The 19,183-nt window shown below is 42.1% G+C and overlaps 1 protein-coding gene and 1 long non-coding RNA gene across 2 annotated transcripts in view; one reads left to right on the top strand and one right to left on the bottom strand.

Annotated features, from left to right (window-relative positions):
* Positions 1-19,183, top strand: part of DNAH5 (dynein axonemal heavy chain 5) — a 330,796-nt gene that overhangs the window by 50,925 nt on the left and 260,688 nt on the right. The window contains exons 2-3 of the mRNA XM_086361232.1: positions 16,543-16,677; positions 17,644-17,728. Of these exons, the coding sequence (XP_086217358.1) occupies positions 16,543-16,677; positions 17,644-17,728 (220 nt within the window). The remainder of the gene's footprint in view (positions 1-16,542; positions 16,678-17,643; positions 17,729-19,183) is intronic.
* Positions 8,182-9,624, bottom strand: LOC147350101 (uncharacterized). Its single transcript, XR_015149089.1, has 3 exons — positions 9,491-9,624; positions 8,868-8,947; positions 8,182-8,341 (listed from the first exon to the last, which is right to left on the bottom strand). It is a non-coding gene; the product is annotated as an uncharacterized LOC147350101 (long non-coding RNA).

Here is a 19,183-nt window from a genome sequence, read left to right as displayed (position 1 = left end):
TGAATCTGGGCAAATTCTGGGAGAGAGTGGAGGACAGAGGAGCCTGGCATGCTGCAGTCTGTGGGGCAGCAAAGAGCTGGATGGGACTGAAGAACAGAAACAAGGAGGTGTCTCGCTTGCTGAAGCCATCACCTGGTAGAAAGTACTCATAGGAAAACTCACCCGAGTCTCCCTCTGGGAGGCATTTGATACCCTTCTCCAATGACCAGAAACCGACTCAATTGTCGGCTGGCAATTAGGGGGCAAGGGGTCAGATGCAGGCTTGTGCTTTGATTGGTTTGTGATGTAGTAGTGGTTTAGTTGCTAAATTGTGCTGAGTGCCAAAGAATTGATGCTTTTGAACTATGGTGTTGGAGAAGACTCTTGAGAGTCCCTTGGACTGCAAGGAGATCCAACCAGTCCATCCTAAAGGAGATCAGTCCTGAATATTCATTGGAAGGACTGATGCTGAAGCTGAAACTCCAGTACTTTGGCCACCTGATGTGAAGAAATGACTCATTTGAAAAGACCCTGGTGCTGGGAATGATTGAAGGTGGGAAGTGAAGGGGACGACAGAGGATGAGATGGTTGGATGGCATCACCAACTCAATGGACATGTAGTTTGAGTAAGCTCCAGGAGTTCGTGATGGACAGGGAAGCCTGGTGTGCTGCAGTCCATGGGGTCGCAAAGAGTGACATGACTCTTTGGTCGGACATGACTGAGCGAGTGGACTGAACTTGAAATCTCATGGACTGCAGCCCACCAGGCTCCTCTGTCCATGGGATTTCCCGGGCAAAAATACTGAAGCGAGTTGCCGTTTTCTTCTGCAGGGGTTCCTCTCAACCCAGGGATCAAACCCTGGTCTCTTGCATTGCAGGAGGATTCTTTACTGACTGAGCTACCAGGAAAGCCCCTCATTTGTGCTGCTTGATGAAAATTCTCAGTGAGCCTCCTTCACTCAAGGGGATTCCTTAAGACACTTAGTGTCTTTGCTGAAATTCAGCCCAGAGGTTGGAAGACTGCAGTTTACTGCGGAGCCTCGAGAGAGCCATGGTGACGCCTGCCAAACCCAGGATGAATGCCATCAGCCATCTGTGGAAATCTTCCCAGAAAGTAACTCTTCCCAAGAGAGACCATTGTATTAATAAGTGAGCTGCTGATGAAATGATGAGGTGCCTAAAATACCATTAGGGAAGCTGCGATTTCAATGTAGCTAATGAAAGATAAACAGTGACATGGTGAATTGTCACCTCTGTCCTGAGGTCATGTGTTGACAGAGGATCCTTGGGACTGAGATGCTGAGCAAGGAGGATGAGAAAATACTGCGATTTGCTGGTGACCTTTCAACCTGGGCTTCCCTGGTGGCTCAGATGGTAAAGTGTCTGCCTGTGATGGGGGAGACCCGAGTTCGATCCCTGGGTTGAGAAGATCCCCTGGAGAAGGAAATGGCAACCCACTCCAGTACTCTTGCCTGGAAAATTCCATGGATGGAGGAGCTTGGTAGGCTACAGTCCATGGGATTGCAAAGAGTCAGACACGACGGAGCGACTTCACTTTCAACCTGGCACAGAGCAGAATGAGGGCTAGTCTAGATACCGTCTTCATTCACGGTTAGAACAAAAAACAGTTGCTTGCCTATACCCAGAGGTTGATTAAAAAACTATCCCATAAACCAACTCTCACTTCCTGTGTTTTGTGTGTATGTGTTTCTTTTAAAAAACATTTATTTATTGATTTGGCATCATGCAAGATCTTCGATCTTTGTTGCAGCATGCCAATTCTTAGTTGAGGCATACAGGATCTAGTTCCCTGACCAGAGATGGAACCCCGGTACCCTGCATTGGGAGGTGGAGTCTTGGCCCCTGGACCACCAGGGAAGTCTCTAATGCTTTGTTTACCAAACAGTATTTAGGTCTAAGTGCTGTCTCTCTGTTAACTCTCCGTATGGAATGAAATCAATGCTCAGTCATGTCAAACTCTTTGCAGCCCCATGGACTGTAGCCTGCCAGGCTCCTCTGTCCATAGAATTTTCCCAGCAAGAATACTGGAGTGGGTTGCCATGTCCTTCTCCAGGGGATTTTCCCGACGTAAGAATGGAACCCATGTCTTTTTCATCTCCTGCATTGCAGGCGGATTCTTTACCACTGTGCTATTTGGGAAGCTATGTATGGAGGCCCCTCCCTAATGTTGTCTATTGAAGTGAATCTCCCAAGTCAGGTACCAAATTGACATCCAAATTAGCAGTAGGTGTCAGTACCAAATTAGCATCCTGGCTTTCAAATGGGTCTCGTGTGAGATTAATTAGCAGGATCTTGGTGGGATGGGTCCCCTGGTTCTCGATTTATCCTTGGATGACCTGATTGGATTTGAGTTCCTGAAAGTTGAACTTCAAGGACTAAAACCTGGATTCAACATGTCCAACCTTAAATGTCCTGCCACTTATTCATCTTGATGAGAGAAATCCCACCTACTAGACTTCTCAGATCACGTTGGCTGTGATTCCCCATCATGTCTTTACAGCAAGGATGATCAAGATCTTTAGTCATAGAGAATAAATAAGCTTGGTTTATTTGTAAGTACAGCTCTGTGAGCGCAAGTAATTTATGGACATCATTTGCTATTTGCATATGAAGTAGGCTTGTTTTTTTATGGGGAGAAAATGGCTCCGTTGAGTTACAATTAGCCTACCTGACAGTCACAATTAGCCACAAGCCTGGTAGTTAATCGAGCACACAAAAGCTGTTTAGACAAAGATGGACTGAATGTCTTGTGCAACTGATGCATGGCTGTGGCTTCTCTGTTTTCTGTTTTGATACGGTTTAAAGTTACTCCCTGTTCAAAGAAATGATTCAAATATCTCTGTTGACTTCAAGCTTCCTGCTGGGCAGTGTCTAGAATTAAACGAACATCAGAGGTTGTGTTGCAACCCAGCTGTTCAAATGCGTTGATAGGTTGATAAGTAAGAATGAGAGACACAGTTCAACTGTATAGCGTGTAAACAGTATTGCCCTAACAACACAGGGCTTTGGAAGAGAGGAGAGGCCAAGGTGGAGAGCGAAAACTTGAATTCAAGTATAGGTTTTAATTTTTATTCCATGTTTATGGTGCATAATACATGCAAATTGGACATGTAAACATGTTGAACTTCTGGTCCTCCAAAATACTTTTCATCTGAAAGCCTGTTGGATGATGAGTTGGTCTCCCAGGAGCTAGAAGATCATTCTGGAAGAGTCTATAAGCTGAACAGATTGCTCGGATGTTTAGGATCGGCAGGCGACAGCTCTGGAAGCAGAGTGTCACCCGCGTTTTAATGGTAAGGAGCTGCTGTCTGTGAGCTTGCACATGTCTTAGAACATCATCTCTTGCACCTGTGTGCAAAAATTCCTAAAAAAGTTCAAAATCGTATTCTGATGAATCTGTGAGAAACAAGTTTATCTACTAATTTTTGGATAGTTCATAAGGCTATATGTTACTTCAAATTTAAAATTGAAAAGGAGTTTCATCTTTAGGCTTTTCTGCACCTTGCCACCTAAACTGTGGCTTCTTGTAGAAATACAGTCTCCATCTTTTGGGATGATGCTTATTGTTGTTCTGTCGGTAAGTCGTGTCTGACTCTTTGCAACCCCATGGACTGCAGCACTTAAGCTGCAGCCTAGCATTCAAACCAGGCTCCTCTGTCCTTCACTCTCTCCTGGACTTTGCCCAAACTCATATCCGCTGAGTGGGTGATGCTATCCAACCATCTCATCCTCTGTTGCCCCTTTCTCCTCCTGCCCTCAGTCTTTCCCAGCAACAGGGTCTTTTCCATTGACTCACCTCTTTGCATCAGGTGGCCAAAGTATTGGAGCTTCAGCATCAGCATCAGCATCAGTCCTTCCAATGAATATTTATGGTTAATTTCCTTTAGGATTGATTGGTTTGATCTCCTTGCTGTTGAAGGGACTCTCGAGCTGCTTGCCTGATGGAAAAAAATCTACTCAGGGTGCCTTGGTGACTGCATTCTCCTAGACCCATAAGCTTTTGTTGGTGATGAGAATTTATTAAGGCAGATTCTACAGGCTTCTTTAAAATGGCACCCCACCACTTACCCTGTCCCCTATCGCCTTCTATGGGCCTGGAAATGTGCTCACAGTCCGTGAGCTACAAGGATGAAGAATGAGCTTCCCTTAGCCTAGGACTCAACTCAGCAGCTTTGGATTAGGCAGATGCATAAAGAGGTGTTTTGGAGCCTCTTCCACTGATGATTAATGTCAGAAGAAAATTGAGGTTTCTCCAGAACTCTGTTGTCGACATTGACCCATGCTTCCTCAGGGCTTGAATTGCTGTATCTTTTATGCACCCCTAGCATCCTGGATGATTCTGGCCAGCCTTGCAGTTCTGCTCTTCCACCGCAAAACACAGAACCGTTGTCTCTGTTTTTCCTAAACTCTCTGCCACCAGCCACCCTCCTTCCCCTAGCCCCACCGTTCTGTTGCATCTCTCCCAAGATCAACATCTTTCAGCCAAGCCCTTGAACTTGTTGGCCTGCAGACGCTTATTATTTAAGACCAAGTACAGGTGCCACCTTTTCTCTGAGAAGCCTCCCTGACACTTCAGGAGGAGGTGGGGGCTCCCTTCCTTGGGTCCTGTCTGCACTTTGATGCTCGAGCTCTCATCACATTGCTGTGGTGAGATGGCATTTGTCTACTGTGAGTTCCTGGATGACTAGACGGTGCTTCCTCCATCTCTGATAGCCTTCCCCTAACACAGAACCTGTACTTGTTGTTGTTCAGTTGCTGAGTCATGTCTGACTCTTTGTGATCCCCTGGACTGCAGCCTGCCAGGCTCAGAACCCGGTACTAATACATCTTAGTTTATGCTTTCTCAATAAATTGAATTAATTAAATGTTTCACATGTCTGAATATTTTCCCTATTCCTCACTTTTCCGTGCTTCATTACCAAATCACAAAAATTAAAATTGACGATAAAATCACGAATATAATGAATGAATTGGATTCTTTCTTGGCACTGGTTACCTTTTAGGAATATCTTAAGTTTTTTGGAAGTTTCTATACATTTGGGATGCTGGTTCTGTTTACCCCCCGATGTATGATATTAACAGAATTACCTTAATAATGTTGCAGTGTATTATGTAAGTAATTACACATTTTCTTTTTAGCGCACTGATTTGATGGTTTATTAAGTTATACCTTTGTCACCTAAAATAATTAATGACAAAGATTCCCAAACCACTTAAGATACAAAATTTAGCCCCTATATTTAAACTTAGTCTGCAGCTATTACTGTAGTGATGCTATATTTGTCATTAGGTTATTGTGATATAATAATTGACTCTGTTCAGAATACACCTGCAAATAGCCAAATAAACCATAAGCTTTCTGGGTTTAGAAAAGTCAAACCATATATCCTTTTTGTTGTATAATAAACACAAATGCTTTTCAATGAAAAAACTCGAAGTAATTCTCTATCTATTGACTCAGGCATCAGATATGATGCCTGCCCACCCCCACCCCCCCTTTTTGGGCTTTTCTCAAAGATGAAGAATGCTTAGTACCTACTTTCAAGCGTACCATGGACATGAATTCCAGACTCAACAGATTTTGTTTTTCTTTTTTTCCCTAAAATTAAACTGGGATTTGTCGACCTTTAGAAAAAAAACACTTGAAAGATTTATGAGAGTCCTCTTGGCCTAAATTCATCTAATTGGACACCTAGTTTTGAAATGGGGGCAAGTTTTCTCACTGCTGCTGAAATATGTATCATTCGTGTTTTCCACTTACGTCCTGATCCTGGGGATTACTGTTGCTCACTAACTTTCCTGGGATTGCTAGGTTTCTCTAAACAGTGATTCTCGAGGGGGTGGGAGGTAGAGACTGGCTGGGGAGAGAGGGCACCTCCTTCCCCTGCTGAGAACCTCCCCTGGAGGGGCCATTGTTCCTCAGGGAGTACACAGTAGAAGCCAAGCCAAGAAAGGAACCTTTGCTCTCAGATACCTTTTGAAAGCTGAAAAGATATCAGTGTTATTGTTTGGCAAAATAGCCTAGCTGGTTTCAGTGTTCTCTTAATCAGGCCCAGATGTGTTTGGTCCTGTGAGCACATTTCACACGCACAGATGAAAACAGTTTCCTTGGAACTTGGGGAGGTGAAAGGCTCTAGGTTATAGCGGTCCCCAGCCTTTTTAGCACCCGGGACAGATTTCCTGGAAGATGGTTTTTCCATGGCCTGGGGTAGGGGGAATGGTTTGGGGATGAGTCAAAACTCATTACATTTATTGTGCACCTCATTTCTATTTTTATTATATCAGCTCCACCTTAGATCATCAGACATTAGATCGTGGAGGTTGGGACCCTTGTTCTAGGATGCAGCTGTGGGGAGCTGGCAGGTGATGCTTACTAATGCCTAGGTGGAGGCTCCCAAACCTGAAGGAGTCACAGCCCGATGTGGCCATGAAGTCACTACACCATCTCTAGACCCTGGGAGAATGTGACTCGAGGTGCAGAATCCACCCATTCCACTAGAATCGGTTGACCACCTATTTTGTGCCTGCCACACTTCTGGGCCTTGTGGAGTTGAGCTGAAACCTGTCCTTCCTATTGATTTTTGCACGACCCAAATACTGACAGAAAGGAAAGATCTAGAGTTACGGGGATCCCAGCTTTATGCATTTGGACTTTCCTAAGTTCCTAACTCAAGTGAAAACCTCATGGTGTTTGTAAATTATGATCAAGTCATCAAATGCTTTCCTTTGAGACAGTGTTCTCAGGCTGGGCCACCACTGTAATCATGAGGGGAGCTTTTGAGAAACACCACTCTGCACGAGAGCAGTCAGTTTCTGGGGAGACAAAGGAATCAGCATTTTAAAGCTTCCAGGTGATTCTGATGAGCATCAGCTCTGAGCATTCTGGTTCATTGTGATCAATAAGGGAGGTTTTGGGATTTCAGCCCTGTGCTATAGACAGTGGGGCTTCCCTGGTGGCTCAGTTGGTAAAGAATCTGCCTGCAATGCAAGAGACCCAGGTTCGATCCCTGGGTCCAGAAGATCCCCTAGAGAAGGAAATGGCAACCCACTCCAGTATTCTTGCCTGGGAAATCCCACAGCCATGGATAATGTGAATGATGACGTTATATATGTATTTTTTTTAGCAAGTGAGTGAAAACCATTTGAATTACATGGCCTCTGTTGCCCAAGGGGACTCGGAATTGTACAAGAGTGGTATTCCTGATTTTGAACTAAAACCTCTGTAGGATTGGAGGAAGAAAGAATATATGGGCATATTGAGGCTAAGCCTTATAAAAAATTTTTGAAAATGTTTTATTTTGTATTAAGGTATAGGGAACCAACAAACAATGTTGTGATAGTTTCAGGTGGACAGCAAAGGGACTCAGCTATACATATACATGTATCCATTCTCTCCCAAACTCCCCTCCCATCCAGGCTGCCGCATAACATTGAGCAGAGTTCCCTGTGCTATACAGTAGGTCCTTGTTGGTTACCCATTTTAAATGTGGGTGTGGGTACACGTCCATCCCATAAAGTCTCACTAAGTCTTGGTCAGGTGCAGACATCTGGGGTGTAGAAAATGGACTCCGTTCAGTTCAGCTGCTCAGTCATGTCTGACTCTTTGCGACCGCATGGACTGCAGCACGCCAGGCCTCCCTGTCCATCACCACCTCCCAGAGTTTACTCAAACTCATGTCCATTGAGTGGGTGTTAGAGTTTGGATTATGGAATGCTGGGGGGAGAGGAGGTAAGTTGGTGATGGGGACACACCTCTAAGCAGATTTTGGGTTGGCTTGGGTAAAAAATCCACACACAGTGACAGGTAAGGTGGGATCTTCTATATGCTTGGAAAGAATGACGGGTAAGGGAGTTGGTAAATGGGGAGATTTAGGGGCCCTGAAAACTTCAGCAACAATAGACAAGATTCCAGAACTTACTCTCAGGTGGAAAGAAAATTGATGGGACCTTCTCTGTTGAAGTGCGAGCTAGCTCTTTGTGATGGAGGGGGAGTGCAACTCTTGTTAAATAAAGGAGGGCTTCCCTGGAGCACCTGCTGGGAGTGGATTAGTCAGCGTGGAGTGTCTCTCCCTCCCAGGAACCACTCTGCTCAAGTGCTCTTAATGCGGGAAGGAGGTGTAGCACTTCCTCCTGCAGCTGTGGCCCTTCACCTGGAGAAGTGACATAAAAGGGGAGGAAGGGAAGTTAAGATGCCAGAAGCGCAGTGGGGAGTGGAGCCTTGCTCCCTTGCGGCTCTTCCAGCCAATTAATCTTCCAGCAGGTTCGGATGGTCCAGGAGGCATCGTCACAGAGCAGCCTCTCCCAGCGAGGAAACTGGGCCCTGAGGGTTATGGTGAAAATGCTGGAAGACAGAAAAGGGAGGCTTTTCTTTGTTGGAAGACATGGAAATTGGGTTAACTTGGAGAGGGCCCTTTCATTTGTAGAAATGAGAAGCAGAACTGCTTCCATCTCTTTCTGTAATTCAGCATGTTTGAATGGGATGTAGGCTAAGTGAGGTTAGTTATAGTGGCTGTGAATTGAGGGGGAGCCATTATCCGTACTAATGATGGAGTTCTGTGCAGTGGTTTCTGCTGAAGTCATAACAACATGCAAGACCCAGGAGCTTATTGACTGAATTCTGCACCTGCCATGGACTCACATGGAGCTAGAATAATTTTCACCAGCCCTTAATTACTTGAGAGTGACTTGTGAATGATAAACTTGGTTAATCATCCCCTGATTAGATAGCAATTGAGGCTCTGCTAAGTGCTAGGCGCTGTTCTGGGTACTGGAGATGCTGCGGAAATCAAAATAGAAAACGTCCCTCCCTGTGGAGCTGCTCCTCTTGTAGGAATGATGAGATTCAGGTGATGTTTATTTTATTTTACCCTTTAGGAGATAGGCAGGATCAGCTTAAATACATGGCACACCAATGAGGGAAACCAGCCTGGGCCATTTGGATCTCTCCCTTCAAAAAAGAAAAATAAATACTTATTTTTATCAGTAACCAGGCATTGTATTTCATTTTTTAAATTGGAGTATAATTGCTTTACAATGTTGTGCTATTTTCTACTGTACAACGAAGTGAATCAGCTATTGTTGTTCAATTGCTAAGTCATGTCCGACTCATTGTGACCCCTTGAACTGCAGCATGCCTGGCTTCCCTGTCCTTCACTATCTCCTGGAATTTGCTTGAATTTATGTCCATTGAGTTGATGATGCTATCTAACCATCTCATCCTCTGCTGCCCCCTTCTCCTTTTGCCTTCAGTCTTCCCCAGCATCAGGGTCTTTTCCAATAAGTTGGCTCTTCACATCAGGTGGCCAAAGTATTGGAGCTTCAGCTTCAGCATCAGTCCTTCCAATGAATAGTCAGGGTTGATTTCCTTTAGGATTGACTAGTTTGATTTCCTTGCTGTCCAAAGGACTATCAAGGGAATCAGCTATCTGTATACATAAATCCCTTCCCTCTTGGGCCTCCCTCCCACCCCAGGCATTTTACTTAGACATACACTTTGAGTAATTTCCCCTTCTGCTCATGGATTTGCCCTGATTCATCTACAGTTGGCAAAAATGGAATAAAGTGAAGCTAACTGGCCTAAGACGATCAAACCCATGTCCTTGGCCTCTTCAGCACTGCTTCATCAGGTGATTAATTATCTCTGGGCTTGAGACTGATATTGAGAACCAAAGTGAAATGGGTCTCAGCGGTATTTACCCTGGTGATTTAAGATAAGGAGTTTCAGTTGTAATTCATAGACTCCTCGTTATTTACGATACTCTCCAGTGAGGATTTAAATCTATGTTGTACTCTCTCCTGCTATGTTTGTTACATTGCTATAAACATGGGCTTCCTTGGTGGCTAAACTGGTAAAGAATCTGCCTGCAGTGCAGGAGACTTGGGTTTGAGCCCTGGGTTGGGAAAATCTGCTGGAGAAGGGAAAGGCTACCCATTCCAGTATTCTGACCTGGAGAATTCCATGGTCTATATAGTCCTTGGGTTGCAAAGAGTCGGACATGACTGAGCGACTTTACATATGCATAAAAGAATAAAACACCCAACTACAAAATGGAAATATATTCATTAAAAAATATGCAACAGATTCTCAGTAAAACATCTCTTTCTCAGATTCAGATGGACAACAAGGCTAATTGTGTCTTCTAGAAAAGCATTTTTTTCAATATGACATATAGATATATATAAAGGCTATAGAAAGGATAGGTTATGGACCTGGTGTGAACAGTGTGACATGGATACAGGTGAAATTGTCCTTGAGTTTGGGGATGCATGGAGCCCAGCCTATCGGCTACCCAGGCAGGGAGCTTAAGTCCTGGCACTTCTGGATGTGAAGATCCAGTGGGGAATTAACCATTTGCTGAGACACAGGAACTGGACAATTTAATCTTTGCAAATACCTTTCAAGTTTGAACTTTTATCTCCATTTTATAAACAAGGGTAAGGCTTCTCATCTCATCCTCATCCTCTGCTGCACCCTTCTCCTTTGCCTTCAATCTTTCCTCACATCAAGGTCTATTCTGAGTTGGGTGAGATGGTTAGATAGCATCGCTGACTCAGTGGACATGAATTGGAGCAAACTTCAGTTTATAGTGGAGGACAGAGGAGCCTGGCGTGCTGCAGTCCCTGGGGTCACAAAGAATTGAACACGACTTAGCGACTGAACAAGAACGAAGTTTCTCATGGAGTTGGGGATTATAACCTGAAGCCAAAATGAAATGGGTGTAGTTCACGAACTGTTTATGTAGATGAACATGTAGACCTGGGCTTTGGTGCTTTAGAGGTAACGGCAAAGCTTAGTATATAAAAAAAAAAATTGGAAGGATGGGTTTGTCACGAGAAAAAGTCATGGAGCTTTATTATGAAGACACATGGCATTGGGTCTTTGTTGGGATTCATATTTTAAAATCTCAAGTCCTATTCCAGACCTCTCCTGATCTGATAAAAAGACCCCAAGAACCCAAACCAACCAACCAAACAAACAAAAACACAAAAAACCCACCCTTGAGTCTCTTGTCTGTGTTACCTTTTTTTTTAACAGCATACATTGTTGGTTTTTTTTTTTTTAATTTCTTTATTTAACTCTATCAGAATCTTCACTGTGTCATGCAGGATCTTTCATTACTGCATAGGGATTCTCTAATTGTGGCCTGAGGGCTCAGTAGTTGCCCTGAGGCATGTGGGATCTTAGTTCCTGGACCAGGGATTGAATCTGAGTCCCCTGCATTTCAAGGCAGATTCTTAACCACTGGACCCCCAGGGAAGTCCCTGTGTTAATTTTTGAATCAGTGAGAAGTAATGAAAATGTTAAGAGATGGAAAGGGACTTAGCTGTCACAGAGTCCTACACTTCGATTTTAGAGTTGCAGAACCTGAAGTCTGGAAGGCTTAAAAGACAGATGCAAGGTCTTACAATTAGGGGCCACCCTGGGGCTGGAGCCCAGTCTGGCACCAGTGCTCACTTGTGTACATGACATTGCTCTACCTTGAAATCAGCACTTGTTTCTTGGGAGGGAGTACATTACTCCCTCTTTCATTTCAAAATGGTAGTAACATTATTTGTCACAAGTTACAGAAATATTGCAGAAATATTTTATTTTTTATTCTGCAAACCTTAGCTTGCTTATCATTAAAAATTTTTTATTGGAGTGTAGTTGATTTACAATGTTGTGTTAGTTTTTTTTTCATACAGCAAAGTGAATCATTTATACACATATATATATCTATTCTTTTTAAAATTCTTTTCCCATATAGGTCATTACAGAGTATTGAGTAGAGTTCCCTATGCTGTACAGTAGGTCCTTCTTAGTTATCTGTTTTACATATAGTAATGTATATATGTCAACCCCAAATCTCCCAATTTATCCCCCTAGTGACAATAAGTTTGTTCTCTGTATCTGTGACTCCATTTCTGCTTTGCAAGTAAGTTGCTTTGCATCATCGTTTTAGATTCTACATGTAAGTGATACCATCATATTTGTCTTTCTCTGTCTGACCTATTGCCCTCACTGTGACAGTCTCTAGGGCTATCCATGCTATTGCAAATGACGGTACTTCATTCTTTTTCATGGCTGAGTAATATTCCACTGTATATATGTACTACATCTTCTTTATCCATTCATCTGTTGATGAACATATAGCTTGCTTTCAGGTCTTGACCATGGCAAAACTGTGGTGCCATGAACAAACTGCTTGTATTGTTGTGAGTTAGAGCTTTTTCCAGATATATGCCCAGGAGTGGGACTGCTGGATCATACGGTAGCTCTGTTTTTAGCTTTTTGAGGGACCTCCGTACTATTCTCTATAGTGTTGTATCAGTTTACATTCCCACCAAAAGTACAGGAGAGTTCCCTTTTCTCTACATCCCCTCTAGCATTTACTGTTTATAGATTTTTTTGATGATGGCCATTCTAATTGGTGTGAGGTGATATTTCATTGTAGTTTTGCTTTTGCAGAAATATTTTAAATATTGCTCTAGATTTCCTTGAACATTGAATAGGTATCTGAACCTATTCCCCATCTCTATCAGTTGGAGCTTGCTCATGCAAAGAAAACAATTTTAATGTGATCCTTTAAAAAAAAAAATGCCATAGTTCACCTCTCGCCTTTGTCATCCTGTTTCCAAGATGTTCCAAAGGCCAACAGGACAAACCACCTCCAACTAATCATCTGATTGCTTGCTCCTGCAGTTCCTTGGCAGCCAGAAAGCTTCAGGTTCAAGTTTAGGGGCTGACAACATGCTGATCCAATCACCAAATATTTATTTGACACTGTTGACTTTCTGTGGTAGTAAAAAAAAAATCCCTCATTGTGCCAGGATACCTTAGTATAAGGCAATGAAAGTTGAGATTGATAAACACTGCTCTTTCATCTACATGGCACTAGGGTTAATTTCACATTACTTAGGAGATAGGCTAGTTATGTAAGAACATATTCAATGCTTAACATGCTTTTAAATATAATGCTGAAAACATTTACTTTAAAAACACATTTGGTTTTATATATAAAACTGCTTTAGAAGTTTTCCCCTGTGATATTTAAGTAAAAATAAAATAACTAGTGTTCTGCTTTAGAGGCTAATCTCTCCCTTCCTCCACTAGAATATGTTCTTTTTTTTTTTTTTCTGTTGGAATCTTGTAAAATCAAGTCATAGAATAATGCGTTGCCATGGCAGAATCCTATAGAAATTTCTATGTTCATTGGAAGCCTTCAGTTGGTTTGCGTCCTGACTTTACTGGCTCTTTAGTTTTGAAATGTGTTTTTGGCTGCCCAGCATTTGCCATCTAGTTGATTTGTTGCTGGGTCCCTGGCTCCCCTGATTGCCGACTGTGCCTACACACTGCTGGAGACATTTAGTATAAACCCAGAAATATCGCTTTGAGAAAAGTCTTTTATTCCTCCCTGCCTTGAATGTGGAACACAGTCAGAGAACAGACATTTTCCTGGTTTTAGCCATGGTTGAAAAGAGATTTAAATTTACTTCTATATGATGTTTATGGAATGTGCATTTTGGGTTAAGACCAGTGTCAGTTCTTTTCTTTAGGGAAATGGCAAGAAGATAGGTAGATTGTTTTTTGGAACCTTAACCTTACCCTGCACCCTCATCCCCACCCCCAACCAATTTGTCTCTCAAGCAGTTCCTTCAGTTTCGGACAAATGAATATAAATTGCATATGTCTAGTGATAGTCTTTCAATAACCCTGAAATTCCCATTTTTTTCCTCTTAACTTTTTATTAATTCTATTGTCTCTAAAAAATTCTCCTTTGACTCTAAATTTTCCTTTTTCTACTAGTAACCACATCTCTTTCCTTTATAGTCAAGTTTCTGGAAAGGGTAGTATGTTTCTCTTTTCCCAATCATTCTTTTCTGTGGTTCTGCATCCATTGGTTTTCTGTCCAACTAATGAAATTATTCTAAAAGAATTACTCTGTTGCCTCATGCTGCATAACAAATCATACCAGAACTTAATGGCTTAACTATCTGATATCAATTATCTGTTATCTTTTAATAGCTCTGTTGTCTCTCTTGAGTCTGCGATATGCTGGGCTCAGCTGGATGGTTCTTCTGTATCACATGTCATTGTCTAGGTTGCAGTTATCTGTAGGCTTGACTAGGTTGGAATGTCCAAGATAGTTTGCAAATTGATGCTCGAGTGTCAGTTAGAACAGTGGTCCACAACTTTTTTGGCACCAGGGACCGATTTTGTGGAAGACAATTTTTCCACAGACTAAGGAGTGGGGGGATGGTTTCAGGATGAGTCAAGTGCATTATGTTTATTGTGCACTTTGAAAGTGAAAGTGTTAGTCACTCAGTTGTGTCCGACTCTTTGCAACCCTGTGGACTGTAGCCCTCCAGGCTCCTCTGTCCATGGGGCTTCCCAGGTAAGAATACTGGAGTGGGTTGCCATTTCATTCTCCAGGTATCTTCCTGACCCAGGGATCAAACCCAGATCTCCTGCATTGCAGGCAGATTATTTACCACCTGAGCCAACCAGGGAAGCCCTATTATTTCTACTCTAATGCTGCTGCTGATCTGACAGCAGGTACTGGCCTGCAGCCCAGAGGTTGGGGACCCCTGAACTAGGAGATCTGTTGAGCTGTTGACTAGAGTGCCTTGGTTTTTCCCCGTTTGGTCTCCCCATGTGATTTGGACATTTTATAGCATGGTAACTGGGTTCTGAGGGAGTATTTGGAAATGCAAAGGCAGAAGCTGACGGTTTCTGCAGGACTGGCCTAGGAAGTTTTACATTCTCACTTCTTTCCATATTTTTTTGGGTGAAAACTGGTCACAGTTCCAGCCAGATTCAAGAGGAGGGGATAGAGAGACCACCTCTTGATCGGTTAGTGGCACAATCACATCGCAGAAGAGCTATGGGATGCTGAAGCTGTCTTGTAAATGCAATTGCAAGGAAGATCTGGCCCACAATGTCTGTTTTGCTATATTGAGAACCAGTGTCTGTCTCTGCAGTGCAAATTCCCCTTGGGCTCCGGATGCATGTTCCGAAGGAACTGTCTGTCCCAGGCTCTGCAAATGTGTTTGCAGGCTCTGCAAACAAATCCACCTGCCTGGCCTTCCTGTCTCCAGACTTGTATCACTTCAATCCACTTTTTACACTGCTGTCACAATGACTGATGTTTTGATGCAGCATGGACAGCTAAACATCTCTCCTGATTTGAAACTCATCAGTGATTCCCCATGGACTTAAGATAATGTTTATATTTTCTTCCATGGCTCATAAGATATTTTATGATTTGACTTCTCTCTCATTTCCTATTATGTTTTTCTAGTTCAAGTTCAGCCATCCTGGCTGCCTTGTGTTTTCCAGAGTTGCTATGGTTTCTTATGCCTTTTGGCCTTTGAATCTGCAGAAATGCCTCTGTCCCAGGTAGTGTGGTCAAATCTCCTTCAACTCCAGGCTTAAGTCAACTCTTCCTGAAACTTTTCCGGTACCTTCCACCCCTCCTCAGCACTGGGCTAGAGGGGGATTCTCCCTTTGGTTCCTTCTCTGAAGACCCATGAATGCCCTTGCATAAATCTTATGCTCCTGTATCAACCATAATGCCAGTCTGTCCTGTTTACATTTTCTGCTCATATTCTGCAAACCAGTCTGTTAGTTTTTTGAGGTCACTGGGTAGTGTTTGCCTCTGTAGTGCTCATACATATTTGGGGTTTAACAACTGTTAAAAACAAGAAGGATTCAGAGCTACTGGCTAGCATTAAAGATAATGCACATACTTAAGATTAATTGGAAGTTGAATATTGATTGATGGTGAAATGGTTGAATAATTATCCATATTGTTAAATATTTTGCAGCCATTAAGCAAGTTAGAATAGTCTGTATTAAACTAAAAAGAAGTCTATGATGTATTATTAAGGGAAAATGCATGAAAAACGTTTATAGTATAATATAAATAGAAATCTGTATATACATTTGTATATGTTTGTGTGAACAGAGCACACATGGAAAGATACGCTTCAAACTGCAACATTGGTGGCACTAAACTTGTTTATTATTGTAATTAACAGTCAACAGGTAAAAAAGTAAGCAATGCTATTCATAAATTAATTTCAAGACCAGATATGAACTTTTAGACAAGCAAGAAACATAGGGAATAGTGTAGAAGAATATGTATTACTTTAGTTGCATAGGGAATGTTTACAAAAATGAGATTTTTTAAAAATTTTGCCGTGTGTCTTATATATAAGGTCTTTTGAATGCTTATATATGTATGAAATTAAGTCTGTAAAGATTTAGAACAAAATGTTAACAGTAATATTATCTGGTTGGCAGGTGACTTTTGCTTCTTCTTTTGGCTTATCTGTGTTATATAATTTCAAAACAATGAGCACATCTCATTTCCATAGTAGAAATAACATTATTTCTAAATATAGAAGATAGTACATAAAAAGTGGTACCATTAAGCTGTGTGATAGCTGAATACCTAAGACTTGAAAAAGCAATGGTAGTATGAAATTACAAAATGAATTAGAGTGAATCCATTTGAGAACAGTGGTTGTCATATAACATTTTTCTTCCCTTTTTTTTAGCAAAGACTGAAGGAAGAAAAAGAAGCCAAGCGGGCTCGTCTGGATGGGAGACATGACTATTTATTTGGGATTGTAGCTTCCTGTGTGGACCTAAACAAAACTGAAGTGGAGGATGCCATTCTTGAGGGGAATCAGGTGCGATGCATTTGTGTTCCCACTGACTTGATTATGGAGGGCACAGTTCATGTTGTCCTACGGCAGGGTCTGTGCTGGGCCTTAGGGAAGGGTGTCTGTTTCAACATGGACAGGACCCCATTCTGACTCGATACAGGTGATGGTGATGGCAGAATGAGCTTGGGGCTCTCCAGCTCTCCATGTTAAAATCATCATTTGAGTTCCATGATCCTGACAGAGATGTCAGAGATATCTGACATCTCTGACAGTGAGAGATGTCAGTGAAGCTGGGCTTGGGTGCCATTTTGGAATCTGAGGTTAGAGAACAGAATCTCCTCTCAGCTGCTAATTTATCTTTTTTTTTTTTTTTGACTTTATCCTGTTCTATCCTGGGAGATTGAGTTGTGCCATAGTTCCCTGGCTTTGACTCTGGTTTCTTTTGTTCCTGACCTTGACTTCCATATCCTGCCATGGAGCAGGCCAGTTGGCAGACCTTTAGATGTACACAGAACCTCATGGATGGGATGAAGTTGCGAGACGGTGGAGCATTCCGTAGTCATACATGTTCTCATCATGGTGGTTTTCCAAGGTTATTGGACTTTAATGATATTTTTCTATAGTGTGTTAGACTATATTTTGAAAGGTGTGGTCTCTCTGATCTGTAACTGGGTGAAAAATTAAATATATTTATATCCGCCTGTAACAGCTCAGCACTTTAAGAAATTAGCCAATATTAAGGGACAATCTCTTTTCAGATGTGTGGATGTAGCAAATACTTTTACGATTCATCAGATCACTTCTTTGAATTTAGCCTTTACTGTGGTAAGATGTTTATTCTTGTGTGGTTTTTATGTTATAAGAAATGTGCTCTATATGGTTTGGGTAAACTGAAATCTTACCTGAATAAGAAAGATGATAATAAATGCTGATTTAAACCTGGTTTCTGGCTCAGAACAAAGCCATTACCTTGCCTTTCCTTTTTCCCAGATTGAAAGAATCGATCAGCTTTTTGCTGCTGGAGGCCTTCGTCACCTCATGTTTTACTATCAGGATGTGGAGGTAGTGGAAACAGGTATTTAAAGTTGATGTCGCATAACCCAGAAATGTGTTGTTAGATTTACCCAAGGATGGCATGAAGCAGAGGCCACTGCGAGGACTTTATCCTGGGGGATGGGACAGGTGGGGAATGGGGGGTGAGGCCCAGTGAAACAGGTCCTGTTTGTACCTCAAGCAAAGGACAGATAACGGTGGCTCTGCAGCCTGGTTCTAACTTCAGTTGTGATATTTTGTTTTCCTTTTCAGGCTGTGCTGGTAGCTAGAGAATGATAAAATAATTTACATTTTGAGATTTCCTTTCCTTACATGTTAGTTCATTCTGTGCCATTATGTTCTAGAACTTCCACTGGGCATCTGTTTCTTTATTTCTTTTAAACATAGGAATTATTGCCAAGATGTGTAACAGGAGTTTTTTTTTTTTTTTTAGTTAAATATCACATCATGTTTATTTTCTACTGACTGTGACTCAAATGAATAATATTGAATGACAAGTTTAGTCATTTTCACTTAAGATAAACTTGCAAATCTCTATGTGGATTCTGTTGATATATCCCCGTCTACTTTTATGTGAATTAATATAATTTTAAAGCCAAACTAAGGACATAAATATATTATGATTATATTAAAATATCATATGCAATCCCTTTGTGACCTTTTTGATGGAAGAGAAGATAGTTGTTGCTCTTGGCATAGAATATGACCACGATTTTTTATTTAAAAACTGAGGAAATTACGCATGCATAAGTGACTGGCATTTCCCCCAGATTATCTGCTTTATATTTTGTGGTCAGAAAGGGCATTGTATTTTGAGTAAAAAAATCAAAACAAGACAAATTTTGAGTCCTGTCCCAGATTGCAAAGCACAAGCTGAGTTAGGCTAACTGAGTGAATGTGAAGTTCGCCATGAACTCTGCATGGGGTGAGGCTGGCCTTTGTGTGTCACCTTACATGGCACACAGGGTGCAGGGGTGTGAACGTAAGTGCAAGCTTGTTTTTCTTCCCCACTCTCCCTTTAAACCTTTTCAGTAGGAGCAGCTTTTCTTCTGAACTTAAATTGCAATTCAGACAACCCCATGAACTTTGCTGGATACTTTTAGATAAAAATACAGAGTGAAGTAAGCCAGAAAGAGAAAGACAAATACACATTAACGCATATATGTGGAAACATGGTACCGATTAACCTATTTTCAGGGCAGGAATAGAGACTCAGGTGTAAGAATGGACCTATGGACATGGGGAAGGGAAGGATGAATTGGGAGATTGGGACGGACCTATAGGCACTGCCTTGTGTGAAATAGATAGCTAGCAGGAACCTGCCGTGTAGCACAGGGAGCTCAGCTAGGTGGTCTGTGATGACCTAGAGGGGTGGGATGGGGGATGGGTGGGTGGCAGGGAGCCTCAAGAGGGAGGGGGCGTATATAACTGATTCACTTCATTGTACAACAAAAACCAACACATCATTGTAAAGCAA

Source organism: Bos grunniens, chromosome 20 (assembly GCF_055505025.1).
Source record: "Bos grunniens cultivar Pamir isolate PY7600 chromosome 20, Bosgru_T2T1.0, whole genome shotgun sequence".
NCBI lineage: Eukaryota > Metazoa > Chordata > Mammalia > Artiodactyla > Bovidae > Bos > Bos grunniens.
The sequence above is the reverse complement of the archived record's forward strand: the minus strand, read 5'-3'. Positions and strand labels throughout refer to the sequence as shown.